We start from the raw sequence: 16,417 nt of genomic DNA, 5'->3' as shown, positions 1-16,417 counted from the left end.
GGCTTAGGAGAAAGGTCTCCTGAAGCCAACACCTCTTTGGTTGCATGACAAAGGAGCCATTTGTCATGGGAGGCCCGCCAAAAAGTTACTAAGCAGTAAATGCATTATGTGCATGGCTGACATGTTTCCATAAATCAGTGAAAGAAAGACAACTTTTTTTCCCTATTAGAATTGGTTTTATTTTTTATGAGACCCATACAACAAAGCACAGCAAAACCCAAAACATGCAAATAATGCTCAACAAGAAAAACAAGAACTGAAGTCAACATTATCACTTTGTGGGGGAAAAAAAAAACAATTCCCGTCCACAGGAGCAAGAAACTTCTTCAAAAAACACACGCTTCTTAACAAAACAGCAGAGAGGATCGGTTTAGTCACATGGAGTAACTCAGTTTTGTGCACAAACAACTGGATGCATTTTCCTACGAGGCTATAGGTGAATTGTTGCAACAATCAGCTACAAAGAAAATGTTCAAGACAGTAGGATGATTAAGTGATAGTCAAACTATAGACTGTCAAAAACAAAGCCATCCAAATTTTAGCTAACCGGCCAGGGACAGCAAACATGTAAGTACACGTGCACACACGCACACCGTGCTACTGTATGTCACAAGGACAACACTTATAAAGATTGTAGAAGTTTTTACAGTTATACTGACCATTTTTAATAGTTTGCTACATTTGTATCACAGATTTCAAATTGCTTCACTAATCCTCAATCCTGTAAGGGATAATATTGTCCAGGATCATTACATGCATTACTATGAAGCTATCAGCCTGCTGTACTGTTGCCATTTAATAACACGGGTCGGCAAGAGAACGTGTGATTTGTTGTCTGGCTATCCATTGCTGTGTAAGTAATTACAACATACACTGCATCACGAAGGTGTGGCAGTGTCATAAGTACATGGTTAATTTCTGTGCAAAATTCCACCAACCATTCTTTGGTATGATAAGAGTGCATTCTACACGTTTTCTCCCTCTATGGCCTGATAGAGCACAGTGGTAGAGAGAGAGAGAGACTTTTATAAACTATTTCTGTCCAATTAGGTACAAATATGATTTACAATTATATAAAGGGAATCAATCAAAATTCTTCTTTCTTCTTTCATTAGCAAGAATTATGTTAATGAAGGCCATGTTAAACCCATTTACACTTAACTAGTTTTACAGTCCTTGGCTGGGAAATTCTGCTGCAGATGTGCCATTTTTCTAACAAGCAGAGGGTTAATAGTACACATGGACTATATTAGACCCTTTTTAGGGGGGGCTCATGCCCCTGATAGTACATTCAAGCAGAAGGGAGACAAGCACGTTTCTGAACAAATTACAAAGATAAATGCAAAAAGTACAAATAAAAACATGGTGTTAGAACATAATATGAAAGAACACTTCATCTCTAGTCAAGGATCTTGCAATGAAATAGCTCTCATCAAAATAGGAAGCTTCACGGTTGTTATAATGCATATTAATGAGTAAGTGCTGAGAAAAACCTGGAGTATGGCATCAGGTAGGGGGTTAAACTTTAGACGACTGAGAATTGGATGCCGTGTTTGTTGAGGCGGTCCGTCAGTGTGGTTTTTGCAAAAGCAGCTCCTGGAGTATAAACTCCTCCCCTGGAAATGAAGGATAAAAGTTATCATTTCATACCCACGATCTCAGGAATTTTATCAAGTTGACTGAGAACTTTTACGCTTTTATTTTATTTCAAAGTACCACAATCTTCTGTTTTTAGTCTATCAAAATAAACCACTAAAAACACACGTTAAATTACATTTGGTTTGGATTATCAATCACCAATTCCTGTGGGATTTAGGTAAATGCCAGTTTACAGACTGGCTTGATGGATTGGAAAACCTTCAAGCTCAAAAAACCTGAAACCCAATTTGTGGACTGGATCTGATACATTAAACAATCTAAATGTGTGGCCTAGCTATCAAGTCCCATATAATATATTATATAGTATATACTATATATATATTTAATATATAATATATTATATATATATGTATATTATATATTAGTTATATATCTATATTAATATTTATATAGTAATAATATATATATTATAGTCTGTTGGTCTATATTTGTAGTGTGGTAAAGTCCTTTCCAGTCAGGCAGTAGATTTGGGTTGTGATTTTAACTCACGTCTTGGGCAAGGCTGTGGGTTCATTGAGGATTGTTAGAGCAGCCTGTACCATGGCGATGGGGGTGGCCACATATCCACATTCTAAGTAATACAGGAAAGACAATTAAATAGCCATTAGACACAGTGAGAAAGACTTTGAACAGGCCAGACTGGGTACCTGGGCTAATTTGCCTCGTTACCCAGCCTGGATAGAAACAGGTATTGAATGAAACTAACATGGTAGAGGCGTTTTCATGTTTTGTTTTCACGTTTTGCTCCTCATGGAGGGTTTCAAATATTGTTGTTTGTGAGGGAAACCCAAGTATAAAGCTACATCAAGTACAAAACCTTGCATTACACTAGGATTCTTAGTTACCTGGTCCCTGAACCAGTGTGCGGATCTTGGCATTAGGTTTTCCCTGGGAGGGGTCCTGTCCCTCTGTGTAGCCCACTCCATAGAAAGCAAACTGGAAGGATGAAGCCTCCATCTAATACACACATAGACACAGAGCATCTTCTTCTTAGCATACATTACCACCTAAACTAAATTGATTTCTTTTTCTGGCATATGCATGAACCCAACCAACCCAGAGTGTAGGAACCTCTAATTTTCTTTTCAGTCGGCACTTTACCTGCTTTCTAGTTGGTCCAGCCTTGGAGAAGAGTCCAAAAGAGAAGAACTCTGGGTGCTGAGTGGTGGGTACAAAACAACAGACAGAGATAAGCCCCTGAACATTTCACTCCGACTTTGTTTCAGTAATGGGTAGATTATTGTTGTAGTCAGCTGTGAAATGTGAATTGAACCATGTCCTGCTATGTTCGTTTACCTTGATGAGCAGGTTGCGTCCAAAACTGAACTTGACCAAGAACCAGAACATCATGCCAGCAAACATCAGCTTGACAATGTTGCCAATACCTCCTATTCCTGCATACGCTCCATACTGAACCTAAAGTAAAAAAAATCATTTTAACAATTATTTGATGCTGGACAAACATAGCAGAAGTAATAATATACACATGGCTGCATCCATGTTGGTGTCATCTTAATCTGCATACAGCACTGTTGAAGAGTTCCAGGATACCGTTATGACCCTTTTATTAAGAACAAATAAAACAAAATTATGAAAATAATGGGTGAGGATGATTTTCTTGACTTATGGTTACACCCTCAAAATTGGAGAGGGACATAAACCATCAAATGATTGTCATCAAAAGATCTAAAGGTTATGTCCAATCAAATTAAAAGAAAAATTTGGAACAAGATAGCAGCATGTTTGTCACTGGACGCAGCTTTTCCATATAAACATGTTTACTGGATTGTAAAATCCTGACAAAGCCAAGTTAAACCAGCTTTGTCCTAAAAGCTAAATTCATAATTGGTCCCATCTGTGGTGCTAGGACATATTATTAGAGACACTGCTACAGTCTCCATGATACTTCTCTACAAGAACTCTTTTAAGAATTCCTTTTACAAGAGAATCGTTAAAAAGGGAAAATGAACACAAAAGGTGTGCGTATAGAAAACACTGAAATGAAAGACTGACCGGTTTGGCCTGATACTCGTCCACCAGGAAGCGCTGAGTTCTCTTCACAACCGAGGGATCGGAGCCCATGAACGGCACCGTATACTGCTGGATCTCATTACTGAAGAACAAATTTCCCCTACAAATACACAAAGAAAGAAATACATGCTAAGAAAACATTTGATAATGTGTGGGAAAACTTGTAATATACGTCTCTTGTGTATATTGAAGGATTGTGGTATTTTCCCTGAGACAAAATGTTTCCCCTGTACCAAACACATGTCCAAATGTGGAAAGGGAATAATGCACTATTCTCAGCAGACCAATATTACGGTCTGTTACCATACAGTACATTATATTGTATCAGCCTACATGCCAAATGATAACAAGAAATTGTAACCAAAACACCAAAGAGATGTTTGAGGTCGTTTAGAAAAAGTGTTGCCACTACATGGTTTTAAAGAGCCTTTATTCTTAACAGGAGCCCAATGTAAGAGATTTGAGACAAAATTCAATCGTCATTTCTGTGCAAAAGTATGTTCCAATCCTTATCTCAACATCGTTAGCATATCAAGAAGGTATCTGGCTGTGTAATTGCCATTAATGAAAAGTACAGCATGTGAATTCATTTGAAAGAAAAAAAAAAGAGCTAAAAAGTCTAAAAAAAGAGCTAAAAAGTCTAAAAAAAAGAGCTAAAAAGTCCTTTTTTACTCTACATACCTGCGTCTAAGTTTAGATCCAACAATAGGAAGAGGTTTGTGATTAAACTTCCTCCTGAGACTCTGGAGCTTCTGGCTGTCGGAAAACCCGTAAATGGCTGACTGCCACGTGCCATCATGGATACATCCGCCCTGAAGAAGGAAGGTGGAGGAAAAAGTGACAAGAGGGAGAAAGTAAAAACACACATTTGAGATAAGGAGACAAATATATATATATAATACCACATACATATAAGAAAAGAGTATTCAGAAATGGGGAAGACAAGCTGGCCCACTGCTTGGACTTATGGGTAATTAGTAGTACATACATCCTCTCCTGAGCCGATTGTCAGGAAGCTCTCCACTGCAGTCAGCGTACCTGGAGTCAACGGACATGGACACACACACACACACACACACACACACACACACGTCAGAGGCTAATATGAAATCGAAAATAATCATTAATAGTAACAGAAAGAAAGTGAGTAGAGCAACCATTGCATATCAGTGTGGGGGTTCATTTTCATATAATGTATTGGTGTGTTTTGTGTGTGTCAGTGTGTGCATACCCTTGAACTGGTCCCTGGTGTAGAGGACTCCCATGTCCGCAGGTATGGAGTCGAATCCACAGCTCCCTATGATGTACACACCTTTGTCAGCTGCCTGGCCGTTGTAGTTCAACTGCATTCTCTCCAGAAACTGCATACAGCCAGACAGAAGCACATTGAAAACACAAATACACCTTAAGTTAGGCTGTCAGAGAGCCGACCGAATGCATTCCACCGCCCGCCATCTTTACAGTGAGGGGAAACTGCTGTCATGCAGCCAAGTTAGAGATTATTTCATCCAACAGGCTATAGCATGAAACACAATACATCTCCTATTTGATTAAAACACAAGCTGAAGGATAGGACATCTGTAGTATAAGATCCATGCAATGTCCACTGACAACAGGCAGGTAGCGATAGAGGATTTCAATTCTTACTTAGAATATTATATATGTTTGAGTTAAGAGGAGTACAGGGTCTTTGAGACAGGAATACATGGTAAAAATTCTGACAGCTTAAATTAACATGCATTATCAAATTAGAAGAACCTATTGTGTTCCTTAGTGTAAGATTTAGGTCAAACAAAAGGAAAAGACAAAATACATCAACACAGGACAACACAAGTTTAATTACAATTGTAATGCTCTTACAGTACGTTTAATGATTAAAGAGAAGTAAAGAAACAGCACAGCACTGTGGGCATACCTGAGGCTCCCCACTAATGTCAATATGATGGGCTCCATTCTCCACACAGGCTTTGACCATTGGCTCGCCATAGAACCTGTACTATACATACACAGAGATACACACACAAATTAATGCATGCGCCGTTAGAATTTCTCCATCTTCCAATGGACGATTCCCAACACAAACATGCACACGCACGAGAAAGTGCACTTCTTTTCAATTAGTAAAAGAGTAAAACTCGATCAGCTTGCAACAACTTAATTGACAATGTTTAATCAACACAAATCTGATATCAGAGAAGCAATTTGTACAGCATGCATCAACAACGTCATACCAAGATCTTAAAAGACATTTTACTAAATCTTAGCTTAAATATCTATAATGTCCTGGGTAACCATGTCATAAAACGGTCAAAGGTCATATGATATTATATGATATGCTCACCATATCCCCCCAGATCTCGAGTCACACAGACGCCCCAATGTTACCAGTGCAGCAACAAGCTGCAGAATCCTACCCTGGAAATCCAGACTTCTTGCAAGCGCACAATTTGAATTTGCTCAGCAAGTCGCTGTGGCATCGAGTAATACTGCTCATTTACTATACCCTTGTAGCCAAGCTGCACTTATCACATTGTTGTATCTGATATAGGTGAGCCAGAGACAAGCTAAACAGATAACGACAGTTTAATCTACCAGTTAGCTCCGCTGGAAGCTAAGCGTATGGGGTTCTGGATTCGTCACCCCATGTGTTGTTGTGATTGGTTGTAGTGTTATCCAATTGCATACAGTTTTCACATGTACGCTTGGTGCCGCCTCTCGAGATGGGCAACTTATAGTACTCAATGCCAAACTATTAATCTTACGAATTCGGGTCTGGATTTCCAGGTTAGCAGAATCCAGCTCTCAAGGCAAATCCTGTTCTACTTGTTCATTGTGTTGTTATGTATTTCAGATATACAGTACATGTTCAGTATTTCACATCAAGTCATATAAGTCAAGAGATTCTTATTAATTGGCTTTTTGTTTGTGGTCTTTAAAAGTAATCTTCATATGATATTGGATACACGGCTGACTTAAGTTATATTAAACAAACCAACTGGCAGAGAGAGGTACATTCTTCCCATGTGAAACTCCCTATTCCTGTTCCTTCAAAAACAACATGCAAGATACATTATTTACAGAATACTACATATTCTTTCACCTTGGTAATACCAGACTTATTACATTTATACAAATACAGGTGATGAGTGCCTTTGTATTGTCAAGCTAAAAACACTGAAACTTAAAAAAAAGACAAGATGGTCCATCTCGTTTTGGCTTCAACTGTGTGCCTCTATTTTAACCAAGCTGGCAGGTGCTGCTGTGTGCATCAGTAACAGTTACTGCACTGGAAGAAACTAAATGATGTATAGGATGCAAAGCAGTGCTGGAAACCTACTTTTCATTCTGACTTTAACACAATACGACTTATTGTGTGCTGTAAGTCAGTAGCCTCCTTTGTGTAAATGAAGGCTGCTCTGTCTGTATATGTGTGTGTGTGTGTGTGTGTGTGTGTGTGTGTATGTGAGTGTGTGAGTGTGTGAGTGTGTGAGAGAGAGAGCGAAAAGAAAGCAAACACAGAGAGATAGCGAGAGAGAGAGAATGTTGAGCTACACTGATGCCAAAAGAAGATGCCAACATGCTATGTAGTGAGATGATGTGAGGAAAAAAATAGTTCACGAGTATCATGAGATGGAGCACGTTTTCTGTGTTAAAGACAAGTAATCATAGGTGCACACATTTCTTTGAAATTAGCTACTTACAGGCCCCACACAGTTAAGAACAACCACAGCCTGTTTGCACATGGCTGCCAGGGAGTCTGGTTCTTCTATATCTGCCACAATGATGTCCACCTCTGACCTCAGCTCGGGCTTACCTGCACACAGACAGACAGACAGACTTCATAGTTCACATAATTAAAAAATACTTAGGATTCTCAGGTGTGTGTAGCGAGTACTGTATAGCTGTGTAAAAGAAGAACAACACATAGGCTAAGAGAACACTGATAATGTATGTTGGATGACACTTCTTTATGTGCTACACATAAGTGGCATGAAAAGGAAAGAATTTGCAAAACCTAGGCTATGTAAGCGGTCTTTAAATGTGCCAGTAACTTTTTTGGGGTTGTGGGATAAAAGATTGATTGCCTGCACTAGTGTGTACTAACATCAGAGGGGATTGTACATGGGAAGCAAATGAAGACATACATTTCTGTGGACAGCCAATTTTAAATAATTTAATAAAGTAAAGGATTGATTGAATAATTATCGTTAGTCGGTGTAACTGCATTTTTAATTGCAACCCTAATAATAATAATAATAATAATACTTTTATAATATATTATTATTTTATAATCTTAGCTTAATGTAAATGGTTAACATTTTTTGCAACCTCGTTTGTACTTTAGAGTTCCCCGTCAGAGTTTAGGATCAAAGTCACGTTAAACAAATCACTGCCAGCGATCAAAAGATTAGTCATCCTGAATCGGAGTTATGCAATTTCCCTTGGCCGAAGAAATAGCTACAGTATTCTTGTAAAATCAGATTAAACATGCAGCTTGACTCACTAACTGCAATACACTTGCATTTGACACTATATCAATTGAACAGATACATTGAGAAGATATCCCTGTGGCAGCTAAGTGGCCCAAGAAACAGCTATACAGTATTCTTGTAAAATCAGATTAAACATGCAGCTTGGCTCACTAACGACAATACACTTGCATTTGACACTGTATCAATTAAACAGCTGAATTGAGAAGCTATCCCTGTGGCAGCTAATGGGATTGTTCAGATACATACTGAGGACTCCGGCGGCCTGCTCCAGAACTTTTTCCAGCTTCTGCTTGCTCCTGCCTGCCACGGCCCACTTCAAGTTCCCTTTCGGACCCTCGGACACGGTCCGGGCCACCTCCTCCACCACAAACTGTCCCGTAAACCCAGAGGCTCCGAAGATAACCATGTGGTATGGCCTACTAGATGATGTTTCAACACGCGCCATAGTGACTGCAAATAAGCTAAAGGTCTCTACGATACCTTCACCTCACAGACGGACAGTGGCTGCGTGCAGTTTTGACAGCGGTTTTGTATCTACTTCCGTAGCAACATGATGCTAATATGCTAACAGATGTTTTAAAAAGCGGTAGTTTTTTTTTAGGTACCTAAACAATTACATGTAAATGCGTTTCGGTTAAATGTGTATTTGTAAGCAATTTCTATATTCTTAGTAATAGAGATGTCGTTTATTTATTTATTTGTTATAGCATGACAGCTTCCTCGAGTTTCTGATTGGTCCTCGAAATGGTCACCTGTCAATGACGACAATCAAATGCGCGATGAGCCTGCAGCGCCACGAGAATTACAAAATACAACTCGGGGGGTCGGGTTACTGACTGCTCAATGTCATGCAGTTTTACCAACAAACAGACCGACAAGCGCCACCTATAAATAACTGATGTCTTTAAATATGGATAAATAACGTAATAAGTTATTCTTCAGTAAGGTATGTCTGTGGTTCTCTAGATAAAACCATTTGGTTGTAAGCGACGTTAGCACTAGGCTACCCAGTCGGCTAACGACTTTGATATGTAAGTGTGATCAAACTGTTTATCGCCTTCGTACAACAGATTGTCTGCGATTTTATTTTGTGGCTCTTTGGCGAGCTGATGGCCGGAGTCTGTACATTTACAGGGTGAAGGACAGTGAATACCTCTCCAGTAAGGCCAATAGGGCTAAGCCATCAGTTAGGAAGAAAACGTTTAACGTTATTTCCCACGTGCTAGGAGAACTAATTTTATTCACGTTGGCACACGATTGTTTTTCTATTACGATATAAACTTAATGGCCATTTAAAGTCTGTCACTTATAGTTGTATCCACTGTATCTGTCCTCTAAATACGTAAATTTAGTTATACACCGGGTTAGCTAACGTTACTAGAATAGTTTTTGAGCAAGAATTCTTGAACTCTAGCGAGTCACACAAGTGTCATTTAATGATACACTATGTTCAAATCTAAATTAGTGACACTTGAATGCCTCTTATTCCTCTTATCATCCCTTTTCCTCCCCATTCTCTCTAGGCAATGACCTCGTGAAGAGGTCTCCGAATCTCCCGCCCCCTTCCTCCTCTGTATTAAAGGTCAACTGGTCCACCATGTCCATCCAGATGTGTAGAGTGGTGGAGTTGATGATGCGCTCTGCTTGCTGCCAGACCATCAGAAGTAGATGTTGTTTGAACAATGCAGTGTTGGCCCCTGTGGGTCATTTTGGCATCTGTGTCCCTGGGGCTCCTGTGCTTCATAGAAGGGCCTACAGCTTGGACTCTCTTTCTTCGGGTCCCGGTCGGCCCACACTTGGTCCAAGCTCCCAACAGCCCCGTGCAGAGAAGACATCCCCCTCCTCAGCACTCACACACAGGAACCTGTCTGCTGTGGCTGTACAGGTAGGCAGTTGTCTGTAGCTTTGCTTGATTCTAGATACTAGTCTTCCACTGCAGCTTGGTGTATGTGAAGTTCTAATAAAATACTCTGCCCTTCTTTTTTTTGTACCTATTGATGTAAAATGATAAGGACATTTTTGCTTTTAAAGAATTTATTAACAGTGGCAATTTATTGTTGTATGTACATGATGTGTTTTGACATATGGTTCAGCTATTACACCATTTTAAATAATTTCTGTTGGTTGTGTTGTTGAATCTGCTCTAGTATCTGCTTTATTTTCATCATTATGGTCTGATATTCTGTCTTAAAGGTCCCATGGCATGAAATTTTTTTTAACATTAATATGCATTCCCCCAGCCTGTCTATGGTCCTCCAGTGGCTAGAAAAGGTGATAGGTGTACACCGAGCCCTGGGTATCCTCTCCCACTGAAAAGCTATAGACTCAGAAATGGCACGTCCTAAGGAAAGCTCATTGTGGGACTAGCTCTAGTGGCTGTAATTCTGCACCAAGGCTGAATTTTGCGAAAGAGACTTCAGATATAGTATTGGGGGACCATTAAGGTCTATATAAAAGCCTCCAAAGACTACCATGTCATGGGATCTTTAAACTTGATTGTTGAAGGGCACAGACCTGCTCTGACCATGCACCCCAATGTTTTACCCCAAGCAACTGAGGTTAGCCCAGAAGTTGACACGTTGTGTTGTTGTTGTACTCTCTCTCCATGCTTTATTCTGTTTCTGTCTGCTGCAATGCTCAAATGTAGCCTCAGGGACCATTAAAGTTTCAATTTATATGGTTCTGTGGTAATGCACTACTTAATTCTTGAGTTTTGGGCTACTTGAACCACGTTGTGTAAAGAGAAAATGCACATATTGATATAAATCTTGAGTTTGTGCAGTAAACTTACAATGCTTGGGGTGGACAGTATATGTATTCGTATTGAACCAAAACGGTGCAGGCGTCATGGATCTGTGCATTAATTTAAATGGAGAATACACAATATATAAATAAATAAAACTTGTGTGCAAATTAATCCGTGTAATGCAGAACTACTGTTAAACGCAGGACACCTAATCTGCAGCTCCGCCTTAGCTCTGAAGCCTGACTGGCACCAGAGCCTATATAGCGGAGCTCCGCTTATGTATACAGTTTTCTGTCAGATCGATGGTCCAGTGAATGAGTCAGAGATAGTAGCATTAAGGCTAGTGGTGGCGACCCACAATAGTCAGAGGACTCGCCGGCCTCTTTAAGATCGCAAGTTTGGGAAAACTTTGGTTTCCCAGCCAGTTACAGTAGTACAGGCGAGAGAGTGGTGGATAAGACGAGGACTGTGTGTCGGCGTTGCTCAGCAGTTGCTGGGTATGTGAGTGGAAATACATCTAACATGTTAATGCATATCCAACGCCATCACCCAGATGTTTGTTTTTGTTATTATTTTATGTAATTTCTATGTAACTTTCATAAAAAAGAGATGCTGTATTTCAGTTTTAAAGCTGATTATCTTATTTTGTTTACAAGTCTGTAGAGGATGTTGGGTACTTATTTATTGTACTTTGTTATTGTTTACTGTTTACATCTTACTTTACACACTTAAGGCTGTTACAGCTAGCTCAGCGGAGGGACTGTATGACACTAGGTGGTACAGCCTGAGACATGCACAATAAAAAAAAAAATAGCCTGCTGCATTTTTGTTTTGCTTTTCCTTCCACTGTACCAAACCGTGATTTCTGAACCGAGGTATGAACCGAACCGTGACTTCTGTGTACCATTCCACCCCTGTAAAATGTACAAGAGTCAAAGATTGACCGTGGTTCCCAAAATACTGTAAGCTTTTGTCACATATAATATAATATAAATAGTTTCCCTCTCTATGTGCATTTCATTCTTTCTCCAGGGCCAATGTCGTCCTCTGTGCCGGTATGACTTCCTGGACCTTGGTGACGTAGAGGAGAACGTACGCCGCGCTCTGGCCTGTAAAGTAATCCGACACTTCATAGTGGACCCAGACCTGGCTAAACTGGTAACCCAGCATTTAGGACCTGAGGATACTAAAGCGGTTATCTTCGAATGTAACCCAGGTATGCATTTGTACAACAGTCAGACAACAAGTCAGTGCAAAACATGGAGGTTGACGTAATGTATGAATATTTGTTCTTCTGCAAGTTTGTTTGATGTGTAACTTCCATCTGATTTGGAATAAACATTGGCAAACTAAAGAATTTATTTTTTACTTGGGTGCAATAGAGAAAAATGTGTTTTTTTGATGATTTATAACAAAAATTAATTAATGTTCTGTGTATGTGTCTGTCTTTCTTAGGTCCTGGGGTATTGACTAGGACACTGCTAAATGCTGGAGCTCAGAGAGTTGTGGCTCTTGAGGGGGATAGGTTCTTCCTCCATGATCTACAGGTAACAAACATCCCCTACACATCAAACAACTTTTTGTATCCTCACACATAGAATAACCAGTTCTTAGGTCTACTCTAGCAGTTAGACAAATAAATAATGTTTTTATGTTGTAGGAGTTGGAAGGTCGTCTTGATGGTCAGTTGGAAGTAGTTCACTGTGACTACTTTAAACTAGACCCCATTGGCAGTGGAAACCTTAAAGCCCCCGTCATGTTCACCGACAAACTGTTCACTGACCTGGGGATATCAGAGGCTAACTGGACTGATGGTGAGGAAAAAGACACTGCTGCTATGTTGCATATTCAATCTCTCACACACACACGCATAGGTTTTTTTTGTTCCTTTAGTTGAGCCTGCAAAACGATCCCACATCCTTCATACACTAAGTACATAAGTGTTATACTAAACTCAAAAATACAGTAAATACCTAAAGCGTTTGATTGGTGGGATTTTGTTAGCAACTCACAGGTTTCAAACATTTAGATAGTTGTTCAGATTAAAATAAATAATAATAATGCATTTTATTTTTAAAGCACTTTTAATACGCAAAGGCAATTTACAAACAAAGGTAGAAACCATAAAAGCAATACAAATATACCGGCACATCACATTTACTGAATGTCACTGTGCATTGTATAGTGTTCCATCGCCCTGAAGTGTGCGTTTTGGTAATGTTTTCATGTATGTGTCTTTCTAGACATCCCAGTGAAGGTGGTGGGTATCCTGCCCCTGCGTAATGAGCGTGGCATGCTGCTGAAGATGGTTTACGCCTTGTTTGAACGGCTGTCTGTCTACAGATATGGGAGAGTAGAGCTCAACCTCTTCATAAGCGAAAAGGAATACCTGGTAAAAGAACAAGCATTTTAACGTGTGTGGGTGGGTGGATAAAGTAGGTTACACCCATGCTTGTGCCTCTTTTTTTCATTAGGGGCTGGTTTCGACCAGCAAAATAATCAATTCATTTATATTTGTCGCATGAAATCGTACGACGGACAATTCCAGTGGAATGTTATCCTATCAGCAACCTGTGCATGATTCAACATAAAGCATGATGTGGCCGTCAGATCGGCACACAGAAAAAGAGCCAGCCGGTTGAATGGCAGCTGCACTTTTCACAACTAGACACCACAGCCCCTAACATCCCGCTGGAAACCTCAGATCTATACTTAGTTAAAGGTCCCATGACATGGTGCTCTTTGGATGGTTTTACATAGACTATTGTGGTTTCCTAATACTGTATCTGAAGTCTCTTTCCCAAAATTCAGCTTTGGTGCAGAATTACAGCCACTAGAGCCAGTCCCACAATGAGATTTTCTTAGTATTTGCCATTTCTGAGTCTATAGCTTTTGAGGAGGAGAGAAGGGGAAGGTAGGGGGGTGTGGCCTTGATCAACAGCCACTTTGCTCGTTTGAAAGCCATGACGTTTCTCTCTCATTAGTGGGCCAAATTCTCTGGGCGGGCAAAGCAGAGAAAGGGGAGGTAACCTTGCTCCTTCTGACCTCATAAGAGGCAAGATTCCAGATCGGACCATCTGAGGTTTCATTTTCTCAAAAGCAGAGCAGGAAACCCAGGGCTCGGTTAATAACTATCTCCATTTCTAGCCACTGGGGGACCATAGGTCAGGCTGGAGGAACGCATATTAATGTTAAAGAAATTAGAAATGTTCATCCCATGGGACCTTTAATGCTGCACCGGTTGGTATAATCATCCGCTTTGGTGATCTGCCCTGAAAATGAGATGCTAATAACACAATCATTGCTTGAAGATGAGGGTGACTTGTGTCTGGTAATTTAAACAAACTTTGTATAAAATAATTAACACAGTTATTTCTCCAACAGAAACTGGTGTCACGTCCAGGTGAAATGATGCACTATAGAGCCTTCAGTGTCCTCTGGCAGATGGCCTGTGATATTGAACTACTGCACAAGGTACAGTATGAGGGAGGGTAACAAATGTCTTAAAACCAGTAAGGTTGACATGTATATAGTTGTAGTAGTATTTTTAGGTAAAAAAAAAAAAATAGAGCATGTGACAGTTTAAAGAGGGTACATCTGATAGAGTCTTCTAGTTGTCAACCACCTTATCTGTCTGTGCAGGAGCCCTGGGAGTCATTTGTGAGGTCTTCCAGACAGAGTGTACCTACCGCTAAGGGCAAGGTAAGGAAGAGAGCAGATTAGAAAACAGCAATGTAATGTTGTTTGGAATTGTCTATTCAATATGTCCCCCCTCGTCCTCTGTCCTTTTCTCCCCTCAGCTTCCCAATGACCACCTGTGCCTGGTGCGTCTGCGTCCGCGGGCTGATCTCTTCTCTGCCGGCCTAACTCCTTCTAATGCTTCAACTCTGCTGATGATGGTAAAACAGTGTCTGGCAAAGAGAAAGGTCAAGCTCATTGACAGACTCAAGTAAGAGACACACACACACACACACACACACACACACACACACACACACACACACACACAAAAACACACACAAAAACACACCTGTGGTTAAAACATGGCACATGTTACATCAAAGAACTGCTCTTTGTGTGTCTGTAAGTCTTCCACTAAGTGCATCCATTCTACTCTATAGTCGTATCATAGGCTGTTTTCTTAACTTGTTTATTCTCCTTCTCTTGTGTTTTACTAGTCTCTGGTCTCCAGATAGTGGGAGTAAGCTGTTATCGGAGATGCGCATGCCAGAGGACATATTGACAGGCCATGTATATCCAGAAGAATATCTTCGACTGTTCCAGCTGATGGACAAGAGTCAGGAGTTTACACAGAGCTGGCTTTATGAAGAGATTCTTGAAAACACACAGAGGGAGGGTTGGGGCTAACATATAGACCTACAGGTCATGTGTATAGTTTTATAGAAATTAAATGCAAAAGAAAACCAACACACATAATATAATGATAATGTAATATAAAAAGGAATACTATAATGTGTGATGTAATAAAACAGGGGGATGCAGAAGATACATACAGAAACAAAAACATAGTAACAAGTAAAATGTTCATAAAATCGATGCAGGTGAATAACTTGAAATGTAATTGTTACCTGATATAATAAACTTTTGTAGGAAGTGACAATGGAGAAATGACTTAAAATGACCTTGCTGTGATGTCCTGAACTGCAATTCCAGTGAGTTGAGAACTCAGTAGCAGAAATTGTCCTTTTTTTCACTTGAGATTTGGAACATTTAGTTGCAGAATAACGGTTTTATGATTAATTAAATTATGAAAAAGGAAAAAACCCTGTATGAAGCAGCATGTCCAAAAGGGGCTGAAAAAAGCCTCATGGATGCATGATGCTTCATGTCATGGAAATGATTCAATTCAGAAATGTGCATGTAAATGATTGAAACAACTGCAGTTTTGCTGATGCAGTTTACTGTGACAGTATTGTCACAACACAACAGTGCAGGAAGAAAGGAAGTTGTTAGCATCAAGTCTGTGTATTTTTTTGTAATTTTGTGTGTGCATAAGCTTTAAATCTGACTAAAATGTCATGTTTTATGGATTACGTAAACTGTGTAATAGAATTTTTTTTTTTTAAAGAAATTAAATCAAAATTTTGAAATGTAGTGTGGGAAGACATTGGTTTTAGTCTTTTTTTAGTAAGTGCTCAAACCATTTGTTTGATGTTGGCATCTATTATTATTCTTCCCTGATTCCACAGAGGTTTGTTATTCACTAGGCTGGTATGCTTTTACATTTTTTTCTATTATTCGAACTGTGTTCCCATATACCCATACATCATGAAAGCTTAAATGATCTGTCTTCATGTTAAACATGCAAAGCAATAATACATCTGCACACAAATATTGGTTCTCAAATAAATTACTTAATTGTAAAAAACATTTGGTAGATTTGATCACCTGTCTCTTTTAAGATAGGGTTTTGGATTCAAAGGAGTCTACAATAGGTGTCCCCCAAAAAATTTGTTTTGCCAACATC

At 39.6% G+C, this 16,417-nt stretch overlaps 2 protein-coding genes across 3 annotated transcripts; one reads left to right on the top strand and one right to left on the bottom strand.

Moving 5' to 3' along the window:
* Nucleotides 1-1,290: 1,290 nt before the first annotated feature.
* LOC116690043 (saccharopine dehydrogenase-like oxidoreductase) lies at nt 1,291-8,719 on the bottom strand. Its single transcript, XM_032516786.1, has 12 exons — nt 8,430-8,719; nt 7,392-7,504; nt 5,606-5,686; nt 4,922-5,051; nt 4,679-4,728; nt 4,372-4,502; nt 3,673-3,790; nt 2,956-3,075; nt 2,761-2,817; nt 2,505-2,616; nt 2,149-2,230; nt 1,291-1,616 (listed from the first exon to the last, which is right to left on the bottom strand). The coding sequence occupies exons 1-12, from the start codon at nt 8,626-8,628 to the stop codon at nt 1,526-1,528; spliced, it is 1,284 nt and encodes a 427-aa protein (XP_032372677.1). The 5' UTR covers nt 8,629-8,719; the 3' UTR covers nt 1,291-1,525.
* Nucleotides 8,720-8,900: 181 nt separating this feature from the next.
* Nucleotides 8,901-15,450, top strand: tfb2m (transcription factor B2, mitochondrial). Of its 2 annotated transcripts, none has more exons than XM_032516764.1 (10): nt 8,901-9,129; nt 9,707-10,068; nt 11,962-12,145; nt 12,385-12,476; nt 12,590-12,743; nt 13,173-13,321; nt 14,314-14,403; nt 14,572-14,631; nt 14,730-14,878; nt 15,108-15,450. In XM_032516764.1, the coding sequence occupies exons 2-10, from the start codon at nt 9,781-9,783 to the stop codon at nt 15,295-15,297; spliced, it is 1,356 nt and encodes a 451-aa protein (XP_032372655.1). In that variant the 5' UTR covers nt 8,901-9,129; nt 9,707-9,780; the 3' UTR covers nt 15,298-15,450. The 2 variants fall into 2 exon arrangements, with proteins under 2 accessions (XP_032372655.1, XP_032372658.1); XM_032516767.1 differs by lacking the exon at nt 8,901-9,129 and adding an exon at nt 9,193-9,214.
* Nucleotides 15,451-16,417: the final 967 nt, after the last annotated feature.

Source organism: Etheostoma spectabile, chromosome 1, assembly GCF_008692095.1.
Source record: "Etheostoma spectabile isolate EspeVRDwgs_2016 chromosome 1, UIUC_Espe_1.0, whole genome shotgun sequence".
NCBI lineage: Eukaryota > Metazoa > Chordata > Actinopteri > Perciformes > Percidae > Etheostoma > Etheostoma spectabile.
The sequence above is the reverse complement of the archived record's forward strand: the minus strand, read 5'-3'. Positions and strand labels throughout refer to the sequence as shown.

Coding starts and splice junctions, on each gene's coding strand:
- LOC116690043 (XM_032516786.1), bottom strand. CDS start 8,628: ATGGCGCGTGTTGAAACATCATCTAGTAGGCCATACCACATGGTTATC. Junction 2,818..2,955: donor GACGCAACCTGCTCATCAAG/GTAAACGAACAT, acceptor CCCACCACTCAG/CACCCAGAGTTCTTCTCTTT. Junction 2,617..2,760: donor CTGGACCAACTAGAAAGCAG/GTAAAGTGCCGA, acceptor TGTGTGTATTAG/ATGGAGGCTTCATCCTTCCA.
- tfb2m (XM_032516764.1), top strand. CDS start 9,781: ATGTCCATCCAGATGTGTAGAGTGGTGGAGTTGATGATGCGCTCTGCT. Junction 14,404..14,571: donor ATATTGAACTACTGCACAAG/GTACAGTATGAG, acceptor CTGTCTGTGCAG/GAGCCCTGGGAGTCATTTGT. Junction 14,879..15,107: donor AAGCTCATTGACAGACTCAA/GTAAGAGACACA, acceptor GTGTTTTACTAG/TCTCTGGTCTCCAGATAGTG.